We start from the raw sequence: 18539 nt of genomic DNA, 5'->3' as shown, positions 1-18539 counted from the left end.
CTCCTTACTCTTAGATTTCTCAATAAACAGAAATTTTAAAGAAGAATTTAGATTGATAGAGAGAGAGATATTTACATTCTTGTGGGCTAATATCCTGATCTTGCATATTACTTTGTACAACTGCTTCATATGAGGTGCTCATTGCAAAATCAGGGCCTAACACTCTGTATAACAAAATTCATGTTTTAGCATCACTGAACTAGAAACTTTTGAAAGCTGAAATCTCTAACGGAAACCTTAATAAACCTTTAGCACTAGTCACCTTAGTGGGCACCTCCTATAATCCTGCCTTTGTAATCCTGGGATGAAGCCAAGAGGAGAATATTATTTAAAAACAGAATATACACTAACATTAGGCAGCTGTACAAAGAATGTCATCAGCTGTGGAAATAGGAAATTGACACTCTAAGCTGTAAGACAAATAGATGGGTGGAACATCTGCTCAGAGGAGGGTTTTATTTATGTAATAAGAGATGCAAAAGGAAAACTTTCTGAAGGTTTCATGCTGAAATGTAGAGGCAAAATGCTTATAATAGAGGTGCTCAGAAGATGCAAGTTAGCTTCATTTTCTCTTAAAAAAAAAATCTCCCATTCAATCAAAGAGAAAATATTCAGTTCTCTTCACTTCAACTGACAGAGCTGTCATGCTGTCTCTTGCCCACATTTTAGATATTCATTTTGTCTATAGCTTGACAAATATCTTTGCTCACACTGAACAAATATATATAGTAAATGCTGTTCTTTCGGATTACTCCAAATTCAGCTGCCTAGATAAAACACAGTTCAAAATGGTTTGAGAGTCCCAAGTACTCTTTGTATGATGAAGACATCACTTTAAGCTTTTGTTTATATGAATGATAGATTTCTTCTCTCTTTACCTCATCCTTAAAGGAAGCTGAATAGTCTTAAAATATACTAGAGTGAAAGAACTAGAAACTGAAGTAATCTGCTTATTCAGTGAACATGTAAAGCACAGGAAGGGGTAGTAGAAATGCCACTCACCCACATAAACAGGGAACTGATGGGGTCAGCGATGAAGGGAGACAGCCCAAGCAGCCAGGGAGGGAGACACTTGCCAAGGGACAATAGGTAGCACCTCCCCCTGGGAGTCTCTGGAACTTATTGGCCAGCTGGGGAGTGAAAGGTGCTGATTGGCCAGCATTCCCCAGCTTCAGGATTTAATCCAGCATGGGGGCCATATGGAGCCTCCTTCGGCTCTGTTCCAGCAGCCCACCCTACTCTCCCGAACAAGGAACGGGAATCTGGCCAGACAGATGCTGCAGGTCTAGCTGATCACCTGCTTAGGGGATCAGGAAGGAATTTTTTCTCCTATAGGCCATTTGGCAGAAGACCAGGGAGTTTTTTGCCTTCCTCACAGCACGTACAAGACACAGTGAGTTAAGTAGGAAGGTGCTTAGTATGTAACTGAGGTACTGGGGTGGAGTTGTTTATTTGTTGTAACTTGTGGCCAATTGCCAGAGTGGCTAATGAATGGTTCCCAGATTTTGGTGAAGGGCCTTGGGTTTCTGTGATAGGGTCAGACCTTGTGGCCCTGCTACACCCTCTGTTCCCCTTGGGGCGGATGGAGGGTGCTAAGACTCAGAGAGAGCTGACTTCTGGAGGGTAGACTGAGGAGAGCCTACTCTGCTTTATGGGTTACTTGGTAAGGATCCCTGTAACTCCTGCAGTGGAACCAATTAAATGCCTGGTATAGGAGAGTATGCATGGTAGGTGGGTAGCCTCCCCTGTGGTAAAGTTTAATAAAAGGTGTAATCTGCTGCTTAATTCCATACATGTGTCAGTCCTCATTTTCCTGCTCTGTCCACATCAAGCCTTCCCTGAACTGCCTCATCAATGTATCTCAGCCCTGACCTAAAGAACTGAGGCCAAATCCCCAGCAGGTATAAATCATCACAGATCTATTCACTTCAATGAAGCTATGTCATCATGGGGCGGGGGGGGAGGCAGGGAGGGTGGGGGTGCTCTAGTCCTCTCTCTAGAGAGAACAACTTTCACACCCTTCAAATCCTCAGCCTTCCTGATGAGACTGCTGACAAGTGTCTGCCTCTTAGCATGACATTGATCCCAGAAAAAAAATAATGGAATGACTGATACTAACTAACTAAACCAAAGGACTCAACTAAAAGAGTTAAAGAAAGATTGGCATTAATTATGTTACTGTAACATACACACCTGGGTGTGGTGTTCTGTCCCATCTCGTGGTATTGAGACCACTTAGAGACAGAGATTAATGAGTCTGCTCTACAGCCTTAGCTAATGGCCATATGGCTTTTAGCTCATGCAATAGAGGCTCACGCACTAAGCTCCAGAGGCCCCAGATTCGATTCTGCCCGCCGACGACAGGGAATCTGTTGGCGTTACAAGTGGGGGCTTGTCCAGGATTTCAACTGGGAAGCCTCCGAAGCTTGGGACGTGCTTCCTCAGCTATGGGAAGTATGTAACCCCCACGCCCCCTAGGTGTGCTGTTCTGTCCCCTCTGGTGGCATCGAGACCACTTAGAGACAGAGATTAATGAGTCTGCTCTACAGCCTTAGCTAACAGCCATATGGCTTATAGTACATGCAGTAGAGACTCATGCATTTAGCTCCAAAGGTCCCAGGTTCAATCCTGCCTGCCAATGACCGGGATCTGTCAGCATTGCATTACCAACATGAGTTTATGGAAAATATATATTGCCGAAAAAACCTTAATATAATATACTCAGACATCTGAAAGGCATTTGACTTGGTATCACAATTTTTGATAAAGAATATAGAATAATACAAAATCAACATGGCACATATTAAATAGCCTAAAAACTGGTTTACTGATAGGTCTCAAAATGCAATTGTAAATGAGGGATCATCATCAAGTAGGTGTGTTTCTAATGGGGTCACACAGAGATTGGTTCTTGACACTGTACTCTTTAATATCTTTATCAATGACCTGGAAGGACACACAAACTCATTACTGATAAAGTCTGCAGATGATGCAAAGATTGTGGAAGTGGTAAATAATGAAGAAGAGAGGTCACTGTTACAGAGTAATCTGGATCGCTTGGTAAGAGGGGCACAAGCAAATAATATTTGTTTCAACAGGCTAAATGTAAGGTTATACATTTAAGAATGTAGGCCACATTTATAGGAGGAGGAAGAATCTATCCTGGGAAGCAGTAAGTCTGAAAAAGACTTGGGCATTATGTAGAAGGTCAGACTACATGATCACAAATGGCCTTTTGTGGTCTTAAAATGAATGAATCTCAGTAACATTGTAGCGGCTTGTGATGTTCCAAGGACTAAGATGAAGATTCTAACACTGTACCTTCCAATTATAATTGCAAAAACCTGTTAATGCAATGTTAAACTGCACTATAAAAACACAACATCTGGAGTATTCTCTGGTGGCTAAAGCTGGTTATGATCAGAATGTTAGCGTGCATCCCCGTTTCATTTATGTAAACAATGAAAACCATTTTTGTGTGTGTATATATATAAGAAAGGCCTGTGGATGTTTTAAAATGAAACTTTTACTAAGAAGAAATCATATTTGGATATGAAATTAAAGGTAATGCATCTCACAAACGTTAAAATATGAAAAGAAAGAGAAGAGCATATAGGCAGTAACAATGAACATGATCTAATGAAATATAAAACTTAATTGCAAACCACCATCAGTTCAGCATCTGGCATTTCTACTTACAAGACTGACATAATAGTAATAACAATGATTTTTAAAAAACACCTGAACACAATAGATGCCCTAAGCACGAAAGTATACACAGTGAAACAAAAATCAAAAACAAAAGGACATCTTGATCTGCCCACACATCAAAATCCCAAGTTTGATGTAAACATTCTAATAATAAGCTTCCCTGACAGTGGTTCTCACACTAAATATAGACACATTTGTTACTGCATTTGGAAAAAAAGCTCTGTCAAAAATCTCCCCTTATTTTAAACGGCAAAGTAAAGATATATTTTAATAGCTATAAACATGCATCCGATTCAAATAGTAAGTTCAGCATGAGTAATGAATTTAGGGTTATTTGTCCTGTTCTGTTTTTTGTCATTTTATTATTTTTTTTGGGTGGTAGGAGGAATTAAAAACCCAATCTTGCAAATATTACTTAGAGTACTGTTGCCACCATGAATTGCTACAACTGACTTCAGTGGACCTGTGCACAACAGTAAATGCTACATTTGGCAACAGTGTTTGCAGGATCAGTTCCTAAAATATCAGTCTTATCACATTAGATGCAAATATATTACAGTATACCCAAATTCAAGATGTATTATCATTACATTAGTTTTGATGTCACAATACATCACTAGTAGGAACATTACAGGCAGAAACAAATTCCAGTTAACACATTTTTAAAAGAACTCCTTAATTATTATTATTATTATTTGGTGAAAAAAGAATCCAAACATTAAATATTTAAAAATCCAGAAGATAGGAGTTCTTTGTTAGCCTGAAATCTTTATCAAACTTAGCAGTTAAAGCAACAAGATCAGCATTTTTCTACTGGTGGGGTATGAGTCAAAAGTAGATCATGAAGGAGCAATAGATTGGTCATACCCTCCAAACCGAGAGCAGCAAAATCTTTGGATTAATATGTACGCATCCAGGAAGAAAGAGTGCTATGTCTGTAGTAGATCCTTTGTAGTATGGTTTTTTTGAGTACCCCATTTCAGACATCTTAATGGGGTCTGATTTTCAGATGGTGGTTGCTGAGCATTTTCTAAAAATCAGGACCCTTTAAGTTATCTTAAGTTAAGTGCCCAGAAATTGAAGCACATGAAAACTGAGGCCTGCAAAGGCTACACCTACTCTGTGAGCTAAGGTTGTGATTCCCCTGCTCGCAGGCACATACACGCGGTAACTTGATGACCGCTAGTGCCAGCATAAGTGGCAGTGTAGCTGCGGTAGCAAGGGCGGCAGAAGCGGAGGCACAGCTTAGCTGCGCAGAGTATTTTCCCATCCCTTTCAGCAGCGCTTCTACTCTGCACAGCTAAAGTGTGCCATGCTGCCATTGCCTGTGCTAGCACCACAGCTACACTTCTATTTCTGCCTGTGCTCGCTCTCACTGAGCTCCCGCAAGGGTGTATACACGAGCGGGGAAACGAGACTCCTGGCTCATAGTGCAGGCATGGTCAGAGTCCCCTTTGATAGTCACTTTTGGTCAACGAAGGAAGGTGTTAAGAGGCCTTCAGTCTACCAAGGGGAAGTCGGGGTGGGGATAAGTGAAGTTTACCACATGTCAAATAAAATGTTCTTTCACAACATCTTATCAAAACACAAGCTCATATGAGGCATAATGGAGCGAGCCACAGAAAAAAATCCCAGACATTCATTTACTGATACTTCAGAAAAAAACAAACCTCTTAATGCAATCCAATGTCCATTTTCAGGAGAGAGTATTATTCTATTGACTCGGCACTCGACAATGAAATACCAACACATGTTTCTGTGCTATTTTTCATGTCACTTTACCTGTCTATATATAGAACATTTCAAGAAGAACGAGAAAAGACAATATAATGAGTATGACACAGTATATTGTTTATGTGGGAGATGGACAAGGGGTTAGATGATGAATGCAAACTCCCTTTAATGTTATTTCTGCTTGTATATCGACAACAACATGTCACGACCAAACATTTTACCATTGCTGGAAATATGAACACTGCTTTTGTTTGTGCTTGGTCAGGTAAGGAGAAAAGTTTGGTTGTTGAATATGACTGCTCCTGCTGATTCTCCTCCCAGTGAGACCAATGGGAACTTTGCAATTAATTTCAATGGGAACAACCTTAATGTGTTCACAGCTGGAGTTATTTTCTCCTCCATCATTTGCTCAGTCCTCTACCGTTCTAGCACTTGAAATTATTGTACAAACATTCACCTCTCTATTAATAACTACCTTCTCAAGGTGTTGCCTTATTTTCCACTTTCACTGGGGAAATATGTTTTTCAAGTTAAACTAAGTCTGTTGTGTTAGTGGCTTCCTGCCTTTCTTCCTGCCAGGACATCTGTTACTAATGACTGAGCCCTCTTAACTTTCTTTTCTCTACTTCTGGCATTTTGTTTCTTTCTTTCCAAAATATTCCAGAAAAGACAGAATTACTTTCTAGCCTCAAACCATTGTGCAAGACTGGATAAGAGCCAGCAAACCCTTCCAGCCTACCTTATTTTTATGCCTTCCAACTACTGTTTCCAAGTGGTATGTAAGCACTCTGGTCTGTTTGCCCCCTATAGAGCATCTGTAAGTTATTTTCTGGAATATCAGCTTTCTAAAGTACTTATTATTGTTTCTGGGGGCTCATCAGATATGTTCTTCAAGTGGAGTGAATGCCCATGTTGACAAAATAACTCTCCACCACTCCTCTCCCCAAGACCCTCTTCCATGGGTGATCATACCCCAACTGGTTTTCCTTAGTTCACCAGATCAGGAGCATATTTGAGAGGGCAATTTGACCAACAGGCAATAAACTTGATTACCTACTATATCTGATTTCTAGGGTTTTACACTAGAGAACAAAGCAATCAGGGTTAACCAGAGAGGAGAGACTGACAATGAGAACAAGAATGGTTACTCTTACCTTCCTCTTGGCAAATCCACATCATCTTTCTTCCACCGGACTGTTGGCTGGGGATCCCCCTGGACCTGACATCGGAATTCTATTGCCTCTTCCTCCAGAACCACTTGGTTAATTGGTCTCCTGAGAAACGTGGGTCGTTCTTGAAAGAGATTTTAAAATGATATATAGTAAGTTGGGTTGACTACATTAAAATATTACAGGTATAGATATAAATGAATTGATGATGTTGTGATTGATGAGAATGGGCACAGATACACTCAACAGTTGAGAACAAGGAAGGAAAGTCGGTGGCTGCCACAACAGATTCGGCATGAAACATAAAAAACTGTATGCCACAGGAGCAGCAAAACTACATAATCAGCTGCCACAGAAAAAGTAGCTTAAGAAAGAGAACACATATTTTAACTGCATCTACTCTAGTTCCAAATATGCAATATCAGGCTACGAAATACTAAATCTATGGCTACATTGTGAGCAGCCATGCAGGGTCAAAGGGGGCAAGCAAAAAACATCCCATTCTTGCTAATTTCACAATCGGCACACATAGTTACAGTTGCATTCCCTGCACTCTGGGTAGCGTACAGACAGTTTGTGGGAAATGAGAATCGGAAAATGGGGCCGGGAAGTGGGGTCACTGCCCTCCCCCTCTGCACCATGCCACAGAGTAGGGCGAGTGCACCAGGATCAGTAATCTGCTAAGAGATGGAGTAGACTGCCAGCCTACCATTTACAAGGAGCTGCCCAAACAAAGATTCACAGAATCAGAAAAATGTAGGGCTGAAAAGAAACTCAAGAAGTCATCAAGTCCAGTTCTTTGGGCTGAGGCAGGACCATGTCAACCTAGACCAGCCCTGACAGGGTATAGAATCAACACTCATGAGGAAGGCACCAGAAATATTCTGTGTATGGGGCTAGAGAGGAAACTGTCGTCAGCCAGGGAGAGATATCACCCTGAGCAGGAAACAGTTGGAGCAACTCCTGAAGCTGCAATAGAAACTCCCATCCAGGAGATCACAACGCTCACCACTACAGGGAATGCATTGAACTCCCAGGGTAAGCCTGACAGAGTGAGTCTGATTCAGCTATCCAGGTAGAAGGACTCCTAGAAAACTGCTACTCAGACAGAAGGTACTGCTGAACTTTTCCACTTTGAGTTGGTTTTGGAAGAAGTTATTCCCAGGTGCACTATTTTCCTTTTGATCCCTTATCAGAAGAGCCATAAGAAGGCCCACAATGGGCAGGGGCCCCTTCGCAAGGACTAAGAAACTGAAACTGAATATAAGCCACCCCGTGTAGATAAGTTGGGATGGTCAGCGGCTCCCACCAACTGGGATAAAAACTTAAGGGGACTCTTTTACACCAGCCCCGGGGCACCCACGAAAAAAAAATGGTGGGTGCAGAACAGCCACTGGCAGCTCCCCCGATCAGTGCCTCCTCCTCCCCCCAGCGCCTCCCATCTGCCATGGATCAGCTGTTCCGCAGCAGGCAGGAGGCGCTGGGGGGAGGAGAGAGGGTGTGGCATGGGGCAGGGCAGGGAGAGGCAAGGAAGAAGTGGGGCAGACACGGTGTGGGAACAGGAAGAGGCAGGGTGGGGGTGAGGCCTTCGGGAAGGGGTAGAGTGGTGGCAGGGCCTGGGGAGGCACATTAGAAAGTCGGTGCCTATTGCAGCATCTCAGAATTGGATATTTTCTACAACTGTTAAGAACTTGCTGGAAAATAAGTAACTGCATAAGTGCAGAGCACAGTTATCAAGGACATTCAAATTACAATAGTTGTTATTTCCATTTTGCCATCATCTCTGCATTTTGCATAGTGCGAATGAGGGAAAAAAACAAGTTTTTTCTTTTGTTGTTTTCTGCATTTTGTATCACTCAGACAGGCCCCTGAGTATGTCCAATAGCTAATTATACAGCTATAGAGTGATCAGAGTGAATGCCATTGGCAATGCAAATAACATCCTTTATGTGAGTTTAACTGGATTTGAATCACCTGCATAACTTGCTTACAATATTAATCTCTCAGGAGACAGAACGGTGCTTGCCAGTGCATGATAAATAAAATATGTTTCTCACACAGGCAAGTCAAATCCAGTTTCAGATCAGAACTTTGGAAAATATGACTTTTTTTTAAAGCTTTGGGCATAAATAAAGTCTAGTGGTATAATTAAACGAAAGCTCATGCTCAAATAAATTGGTTAGTCTCTAACGTGCCACAAGTACTCCTGTTCTTTTTGCGAATACAGACTAACACGGCTGCTACTCTGAAACCTGTCATTAAACATTGTAATTCTGTCAACAATATTCAGAACACAATATATCTGAGAAAATAGCAGGAAAGGGTGATAAATTAAAATCATAGCCACATATAAAATTTTTAATGTAGCCATTTTAAAAGCTTGAGCTGAGTAAATAAAGTGCCCATTGCCCAAGCTATGCTTTGCAGATGAATATTCTTTGAAGAGGACTATAAAGTAGGTCATGGTTATATGTCATGTCAGCTAGTTGTACTATTACTAGTGTGACCTTTATAACTTCAGAATAAACTTTGCTTGCACTTATAAAAGTGACTTGTTAACGTAACCAGAAAACCAGGTAGACACCTACAATATGCTGCAGCACTTGAGGCAAAAGCCTACAGAACTGATCCTACCCAGATAAGAAGGAGAATCCTGTTCTTTCTTTGGAGGAGGAGGATCAATTATTAGGGCCCTACCGAATTCATGGATCATTTTGGTCAGTGTCAAGGTCATAGGATTTTAAAAATTGTAAATGTCATTATTTCAGCCATTTAAATCTTAAATTTCATGGTGTTGTAATAGTAGGGGTCCTGACCCATAAAGAAGTTGGGGGAGGGGTCATAAGGTTATTGTGATGGGGGCAGGGTTGCGGTACTTATGTCTGCACTTCTGCTGGCGGCAGTGCTGCCTTCAGAGCTGGGCAGCTGGAGAGTGGTGGCTGCTGGCCGGGAGCCCAGCTCTGCAGGCAGACCTGCTGCCAGTATCAGCGCAGAAGAGTGGCAAGGGTATGGTATTGCCACCCTTTCTTCTGCGTTGCTGCCTGGAGAGCTGGGCCCTCAGTCAGCTGCCACCACTTTCTGGATGCCCAGCTCTGAAGGCAGCAGCGCAGAAGTAAGTACGGCATGGTATGGTACTGCCACCCTTACTTCTGCACTGCTGCTGGCGGGGCGCTGCTTTCAGAGCTGGGTGCCTGGCCAAGAGCTGCTGATCTCTGGCCACCTAGCTCTGAAGGCAGCACAGAATTAAGAGTGGCAATACTGTGACCTTCCCAAAATAACATTGTGACACCCCTGCAACTCCCTTTTGGGTCAGGACCCCCAGTTTGAGAAACGCTGGTCTCCCCCGTGAAATCTGCATAGTATCGGGTAAAAGCAAACAAATGATCAGATTTCACGGGGGAGACCAGCATTTCTCAAACTGGGGGTCCTGACCCAAAAGGGAGTTGCAGGGGTGTCACAATGTTATTTTGGGAAGGTCAGAGTATTGCCACTCTTAATTCTGAGACCAGATTTCACAGTCTGTGACATGTTTTTCATGGCCGTGAATTTGGTAGAGCCCTACCAACGATTCAGTACTCGACTGAATGCACCCTACATTCACATCCTAAACACTACTGTAATAATCTTTGTACAAATATGTCTTGTGAAGTATCATTTGAAAACTAATAACTTACTGAGCCAATAGTATCATGGTGAGATGTATGTAGCAACATTATATGTAAAGTTATGAACATAAGCTGAAATTATGACTGAAATGGGGTTAACAGACAAGTCTGGGGACTGGATAAACCTGTTTCTCAAAGCCAAAAGACAAACTGGCACCTCTAGTCAGGTGTCATCCAAGTTAATGGACAATAACCTGTCAAGTGGCCATTCTTTGGCAAAGAAGAGAGGCAGTAACAGATCGATCTACATTTTAGCAAACAGCAACCTGGAACCTCTTTCACCATGAGACTCAGTGACTCCAACCTCACAGTGGGAATCAACATTATCTAGGGCTCACACTCAGGAAAATGCATTTCAAAGGTTGACTGGACTATAAAGGTGAGGAACAAAAACAGCCCATGTATCTCTCCCTCTTTCTTTGTCACCTAAGACAACAAAGGAAGCTACCATTTTACTTTGGGAGAGATCCTGACCTGAAATTTGGTCAGTCCTGTTGCTGGGAGTGTGCGGTGAGAATTTTATCTTGAACCGAGTCTTGTCTGTTAAGTTTTAGCTATTAGAAAGTGGTTTATCTTTATTTCTCTTGTAACCATTTCTGACTTTAGCACCTTGTACTTGTACTCATTTAAAAGTTATGTCTTTGTTGTTAAATAAATGTGTTTTATTCTTTAATCAAAACCAATCCAGTGTTGTGAATGGCTTGGTAACTCCAATTAAAGTAGCAACACGTTGGATATTTTTGCCTTACAGAAGCAATGGACCTAAAATATCTGAACTCTCCAGGAGAGGGCTGGACAGTGCAGAACACATGTTTTGGAGTGCAAATTTGGGACTAGGAGTGTGATGGGGTCATCCTTCAAGTAGTAACCAAGTCTGTTGAAAGCCAGAGTGTGGCTGCTGTGCTGCCAACAGGCTGCTGGGTCAAAGTTGCTGGACCAGGGCTGTGGCCACACACAGACATTCATGATGTGACCTGCTGGCTGGGCAGGCTGATTGTGAGGAACCCAAGTTGGAAGCTACAACAACAAAGCATTGTGAGGCACTAAAGGTTGTAGGGCAGAGGGGACACACCCTCTCACTGGTCTGGACTGCACCCTGGAATGTGACACCCAGTACTTACTTTTCCTTTATTTAACTAATTACGTGTATACTGCAGTCCATTAGAGAGGCCCTGATGGCCCTCAGATATGTGTTACTGCCCTCTATATGCCCCTTAAAAAAGTTAGATGATCATGTATGGGAAGTCAAAATCTAATAAAAGCAGTTCTAAATGCCTTAATATCTTTTTCTGCCAAGACAATTGCTGGAGTAAGGGATGTAACGTGTCCTCTACTTAAATTTAAAACTGTTTTCTCTTTCTTTATTGGAAAGAAAATCATTTTTACGGTGTTTTCGTCTTCTAGTAAGAAGCATGACAAACCTGTTTAAGATGCTTTTTTAAAAAGATATTGCAAGTAGGGGGGGAAAAATCTGCTTTTTCACCTAGAGATATTGACGCAAAGGAAGAACATTAGAGGCATTTTTTTTCCAGATCTCAGCCAATGGAGTGAATATTTTGTTAATTGTAGCATGATTTGGATTACTTTCCACCCTAATAGCCTCAAAGCTCTCATTGCCAAAAATGAGGCCATAGGAGATGAAAGGATGAGTGTGGGTCATGCTATGTTTTAAAAGGTTCTTAGTGTATGCTGAGTGAGCAAGTGAAAATATGATGACAAAAGCTGGTGGTTCTGTATTCAGGACATTCTTCCCAATTAATGAACCCTTGATATATAGAGAATTGTCAGAATACTTTAGTAAAGTCCATCTTGTAGCCACAGAACATAGTGCTGACTCAAGGGCTATAAGAAGGAGAAAATTGGGATCTCACATCTTCAGTAAAGTTTCCACTTCCAGGGGTATTTGTTTTCCAAATACAGTGTAATCCTTAATGGGCAACTCAAATTCTGTCCCTAAGGCTGTTGACCAGGCAGTGTCTTTCTAACAAAGACACTTCCTTATCTCATGCTGACTCAATAACAAAGTTCATATAGCTTAAAATAAAAGGCTGAATTCAGAGATGGGTCTGTCTTAGAGGAATCTAAGTGGCATAACTTACCTCCTTCTAGCACCCTCTCTAGTTGTGTTTCACCAACTTAAATTCCCTCTCAAAGTCTTTATTTACTTTGACTTTCTCAGGGCCTGAGAAAAAGCCTCCTGAAGTAAATGGAAAGACTGCCAATGAGTGAGCTTCAGATGAGTCCCTTAGATTTAATGACAGCTTATTCACACAACATACAGCATATGCATTCTTATGCATCATCAATGAATCGGACCCTTAGAGTCCAAGACAGCGACAAGGAGCAACTCGGGCTGAGATCTTTGATGAGAGGAGTGTAGGAAGAGAAGCAATTGACAGAAGACAGTGAGAATAGTAGTTTCTATGATACTTAACTTATACCTTCTGGTTCTTCAGACTGTGAGAGGGTATAAGTGACTGTATGCAAGCCTCACTGCTAACAGAGCACAACTGAGCGCACGATTGTCTGGCTACATTCTCCATCATGCTGAGCTCTGCTCAGCACACGAATGGAGTGAGGGGGCAAAAGTGCCTTTTAAGTCAATTTTGATCTGGCCTGTTCAGACCTGGGCACAATTTAAATCAGACTAATTTATACCACTTACACTTCTGAATTTGGTCTTTAGAATTGGGTGGGGGGGGGATGAATCCATAATAAAATTAAGTAGCATGCTGCCTTTTGTGATTGAAATTTGTTTAATTGGTCATCCACTGATCCTAGATTCTGTGACAGTATTCTTGCTCTCTTGTTGCTCTGGTATGAGATAACACCTGGGAGCCTCAGAAGACCCAAGCAAGCAGTGACCCTTGAAAGAGAGGACTGCCAAAACCTAATGCTATTCTGGTGTCACCACTCAAAGAACAGGACTAATTTGGGGATGTGCTGCTTACATAACTGCTTACATTTATCAAATGCTACTGTGAAAAGTTGGACAATTTCTGCTTGCAGAGGATTCAGGATTTGACTAGGGAGGACAAAATCCCTGTTTTTACCCCCAAAATTGAAAATGCTGTTGTTGAGCAGTTTCATAAAGGCACACAAAAATATCAGTTTTATAAATAGACGGAAAAATGTAACGCTTGTTTTGAGAACAGTTCTAATGGGGATATTTCTGAATATTATTCAGTAATACTTCTGCATCTCCGTGGGAGGGTTCTGAATACTGCAACCTATCCACATCCCCTTCTTGCCATCTTTTCTCTTCTCCTCTCCTCTCATTCTTTTACTATCCCTTTTATTGTGTTTTCATTTATTGCTTTATTTAAGGTGTTGGGTTTACGGGCTTTTGTTTTTAAAATCCCAGACATCCTTGATGTTCCCATCAAGCCACTGGTCACCACCATGTGGACTCGGTTTTTCCAGAGGCATTGCCTCAAGCTAAATTAACTGCACAGGGAACCTGAAAACTATCAGGAGTGACACACAAAAGGTATTATAGAAAAACTTTCAGAGCCCAAAATAAGCTACAACTGATTTCAGAAAATGTAGTATGGAACTATCCTATTTCCTACTAGGGTAGCCACATGCACTAAAGCTTGCCATAGGGTTTTCTTTTTCTTTTTCTTTTGGATTGGGGCTTCTTTAAAAGGGGAGAAGGGTGGTTAATCATCTGATTAATGAACTTTTCCCTACCATAATCAGTACTTGCTGTATATTTGCCAGTAACATTAATAAATCCTTTTAATTTCCCAGTAAAGGCAGATTCATTTCCTGTCCTGGATTTATTTTAAGTATCAAAGCCAACATTTTTAAACCAACTCAATCAGGCAATCCATATTTAGGCATCTAACCATGCCTAACTTTCAGCATCGAACTTTGAATATATTGGCCTGCTGGAAAAATGTGGACAGCAAGGGACTTCTAAGTACAGATTTCCTTACATAGACTAACTCAATTATGTGGGATCAAAACTGCTAATGTCATTTACCATTGCCTTTATACAGTACTAGGAAGACAGACATAGAATGTACTTTACTGGTTGACTGCTATGCTTATATCCTGTAGCAAATTTTCAGACTATTGTAATTCACTACATAAAAGTTTGCATATTAAGGCAAACGTAATACTTGTCATGCCTTTGCAGTATAGGAATTTAAATGTATTTTTCACATAATTTTATCCCTAGTATTTAATTCCTTTAACGAGTTACGGGAACTGTAGAGCTTTGTAGATTTGAACTTCAATCTGTTTAGTATCTACAGGGATCGTGACCACAAATTACTAGTACTCAAAGTAATGAAGAAGAGCAGTCCCCTCTCTCTCTCTCTCTCTCTCTCTCTCAATCTCTAATATTATATAATAATATAAAATAATGTTGATGTGCTAATTGTAATGGAAACTATAATCCAATATTGGTATTTCTTGCAAGGTGCAAAAGTAGCATTTAAAAAAGTTATGTGCTTTCATGCTTTGTCGATGCAGTAAGCAGAATGGTAGTTTACAGTCCTGTAATACTGCACCGTGGCAAATCCACAGGTAGTCATGGAACTTCACTAAAGGGAACCCTTTTCATGCTCACACTTTGTCTGAAATGGAGAAACAAATCTTGATCTGTGTGTATGTGCAAAAACCGATAACATTGTATACCACATTAGATAAGACAAACAGGGCCACAAACCAAGTTTACAATTATCTTCAAGCAGAGTTTTCACGAACCCCGTCTAGAAATCTTCTGCTTGTAATGAAGGGTTTTACTGCCAAGACTGGGCGTGATAACATGGCCTGAGAGAACACCAGGGGAAAAGAAGAAATAGGATCAAGTGTTGCGGTTCAAATACAAGACAGCACAAGTTTTAAGCAAGCAAGCAGGCTGGTCTGCCAACGGACTGGTCTTGTCAGCTTTTCACCGGCTCTTTTATTCTTTCTCTCCCCCCGCGCATTACATTCTCCAACAGATAAAAGGAATACACTGGCTTTGTTTAACATTCTTATTTACCAATTTCTATCTACCACATTCCTTGCTCTCGGGCCTTGAGCCCAGTCCTGGGAGGCTTCCCACGGTTCACGTTATCTGGGCGAGATTCCAAGGTTCATGCCCTTGGATGGAGCAGTGTGTGCACTGCTCCTATACAACACTCCGGGTGTGCCCTGAATGTTGCCAAGTGCATGAACCCCGTATGAATCCTACATCCAAGAAATGAGAGGTGATAATAGTGCAGAACTGAAGCAATCTCACAACTTGTTTATAAGAAACTTAGCATTTCAGCACAGGCAATTCCATAAAGAAACTTGGATTTCTAATGATGGTATTACAGAAAACATGATCAACTTCATCTTAGTAAGACAATGCTGGAAAACAAGTGTATTAGGGTCTACAGAAGTCTGAATGCAAACTCGGACCATCAAGCGGTGATCAAACTTCATATTTCAAAATTTTCAAAAATAGCCAAGACAGTTTATAATATCAAAGTTTTGAAAAAATACAGACACTAAGGTACCCTTTCAGAATATCATTGGTGGACATTTTGCCCTTCATTTAAACCTAGATGACACAACAATAGAACAAGTCTGGGCAGAGCAAAAAACCATCAAACATGCAACAAGTGAGGAGGTTTTAAAGATGAGGCTGTATCCAAAAAGGAAAAAGTGGGTCACAGCAGAGATCAAAAACCCACCAAAAAAGAAAAACATATCAAGAACATTCGAAAGCTGAAGATTTTACTGAGCAGAAAAACAAACAGATCAACAGGGAACTAAAATGAATCGTGAAAAAAAGCTGAGAAAGAATGGCTTAAGAGAGAAGACAAAGAGCTTGAAAAACTACAATGGCCTGAGAGAGAAGACATGGAGCTTGAAAAAACTATTACAGAAGTTAACACCTGTAACAAGTCAGCTACGTGATGAAAGATCAGCTCAAAAGATGGAGAGAACATTTTCATCAGCTACTCCACCTGAATAGTCAAGTTGACCCAGATGTCCTTGAGACCATCAGCTACAAAGGCAACAATGAAGAACACATAATGGAAGCAGAAATTAAAGGTGCAATGAGGCCCCTGAAAAACAACAAGGCCCCTGGTCCACAGAGCGTACTACCTGAAGTGTTAAAGCATGGTGGAAGAGGCACGGTCATGCTCCATTACAAACTATTTAACATAATTTGGGCAAAGGGTGAAGTCCCTGAAATCTGGCTATGCTCAATCATTGTACCAACTCTTTAAAGAAAGGTCATCTGATTGATTGCAATAACTACCAAGGAATAAGTCTTATGATTATTCCTAGCATGGTATTCTGTAGATTGATTCTCAGCTGAATGAAAAGAAGAGCAGAGGAAATCCTTTCTGAGTCACACACTGGCTCTAGACCTGAGCACTCCACCATAAATCAGACAGTTGGTTTTGGTCAAATCTTGACGAGACACACCAGGTTCAATGAACCTCTGTTTTGCACATTCCTTACCTTTAAGAAAGTATTTGACTCTGTTAACTGAAAGGCTTTGTGCAAAGTACTCAAGGGGTACAATGCTAGCAGCAAGCTTATTCAAGTATTGCAGAGTATGCATAGCCTTACTTGGTATGCAGTAAGGGTTAATGGAGAGCTGACAGAGTGGTTTGAAGTGAAAACTGGAGTCAAAACAGAGATTAATACTCAGTCCGATACTTTTTGCTCTAAACATAGAAAATATTTTGTCCAACTTTCTTAGTAACATTGATGGAGGCTGCAGGATATCGGGGCAAATTATCAATCACCTTGACCTTGCAGACAACATTGTAATGACAGTGTCTCAGGAGAAATGCAACCAATAAGCAGCAATTAACCTGTGCACAAGAGCCAGAGAATAAGGATTAAAAATGAATGAATAGAAGACAAGGCTACTGGTAACATCAAAAATCAAGAAACAGGCAAAGTTATTCATTAATGGTGTAGACATTGAAGAAGTAGACAGCTGCTGCTACTTGGATTAACACGTCAACATGAAGATGACATTGATAACCAGATAGCTGCTGCGAGTAGAACGTTCACATGCCTGAATAAAAATATTTGGAACCTTAAATCAGTATCCATGACAGTTAAAACCAGATCATATCCAGCACTCATTGTTTGTACACATTATTTTTCAGTTGCAAAACCTGGGTTCTGACAAAGCACCTGGAGCAAAAGCGGCAAATGTTTGAAATGAGGTGCCTGCACCATATCATAGGCATGACGAGACTAGATAGATTAAGAAATGACAACATCCACAGAAGTCTGAAAGTGCAGTGAGTCACTACAGTCATCAAAGGGCACCAGATTGGCCATGTTGCTAGAATGACCCCATGCCAATTACCTAAAATTGTTCTCTATGGGAGAGAGTAGGGTGAGAGAGGCTGTGGATGTCCAAGGAGAAGGTGGGATCACATGGTATATAAAATCACCCAGGCAACACCCCAACAGTCTCAAATGGTGGCTCTAAACAAATGTGTATGGAAACTGCTTATAACCTCAACTCAACCCAAACTTGGCATTGGAAAAAGGAAATGAGGATGATATTAGATAAGAGATATTTAAATTAGGAATGTATATTCCACAATACAAAACTTGAGCCATACCATCAGAAAAAGATGCAGCTTGTAAATTGGTATTCTCTATGGGTGTTCTATTTTGGAAGACTTACTGAAGTGGTATGCCTTGGAGTCCCCATGTTATTTTAAGAGACTGTAACATGAGCAAATATTAGTGGGTTTTTTTTAATTTTGTCCGTCCAAGACCTCTTAAGTGGTATATACAGAAACATTGTTAATGGTAGACAGAAATATTACCACTGCAGTATTTGCCCCAGCAGGATTTTACAACCTTGTTTCTTGTCCAGTTGTTAGTCAGATGGATACAACTGTAAATTCACTTCTGTATTCTCCCTCCATAATCTCCTGGTAGGGCAAAATGACCTGGTTGATTCCTTGCTCGAGCCATTACAGTTTGAAAACTCCATCATCCAATTACCTTATTAGCTTTTAATTAATTCAGCAGCATCAAGAACCAAGTTGATGCTTGTGACTTAAAGGATGAAGGGTGGACAGGGGGATTGGTGCCATTTTAAAGTAAAATGTGATAAACTCATGAGATCAGCTTCTTAACTATATAGATATTTTTATCTAAAGACTTTGTACAGTTGATCCAGCTCCTGTGTGCTGTGCTTTGATCTCAGAACCCTCTGGGAATAAGAAATTATTTAAACGGGCTATGTTGGTCCAAGTCTCTGCTAAGCAGATACTGTATTAAAGGT

The 18539-nt window shown here is 40.9% G+C and overlaps 1 protein-coding gene across 28 annotated transcripts in view; it reads right to left on the bottom strand.

Moving 5' to 3' along the window:
• ROBO2 (roundabout guidance receptor 2) overlaps window positions 1–18539 on the bottom strand; it is a 1527115-nt gene that overhangs the window by 168478 nt on the left and 1340098 nt on the right. For all 28 annotated transcript variants that reach the window (XM_043538357.1, XM_043538373.1, XM_043538358.1 and 25 more), the window contains one exon: window positions 6600–6738. In XM_043538357.1, the coding sequence (XP_043394292.1) occupies window positions 6600–6738 (139 nt within the window). The remainder of the gene's footprint in view (window positions 1–6599; window positions 6739–18539) is intronic.

The sequence above is a fragment of the Chelonia mydas genome, chromosome 1 (genome assembly GCF_015237465.2).
Source record: "Chelonia mydas isolate rCheMyd1 chromosome 1, rCheMyd1.pri.v2, whole genome shotgun sequence".
In the NCBI taxonomy this organism is placed as follows: Eukaryota; Metazoa; Chordata; order Testudines; family Cheloniidae; genus Chelonia; species Chelonia mydas.
Note: the sequence above shows the minus strand (reverse complement) of the source record. Positions and strands in the feature narration are given on the sequence as shown.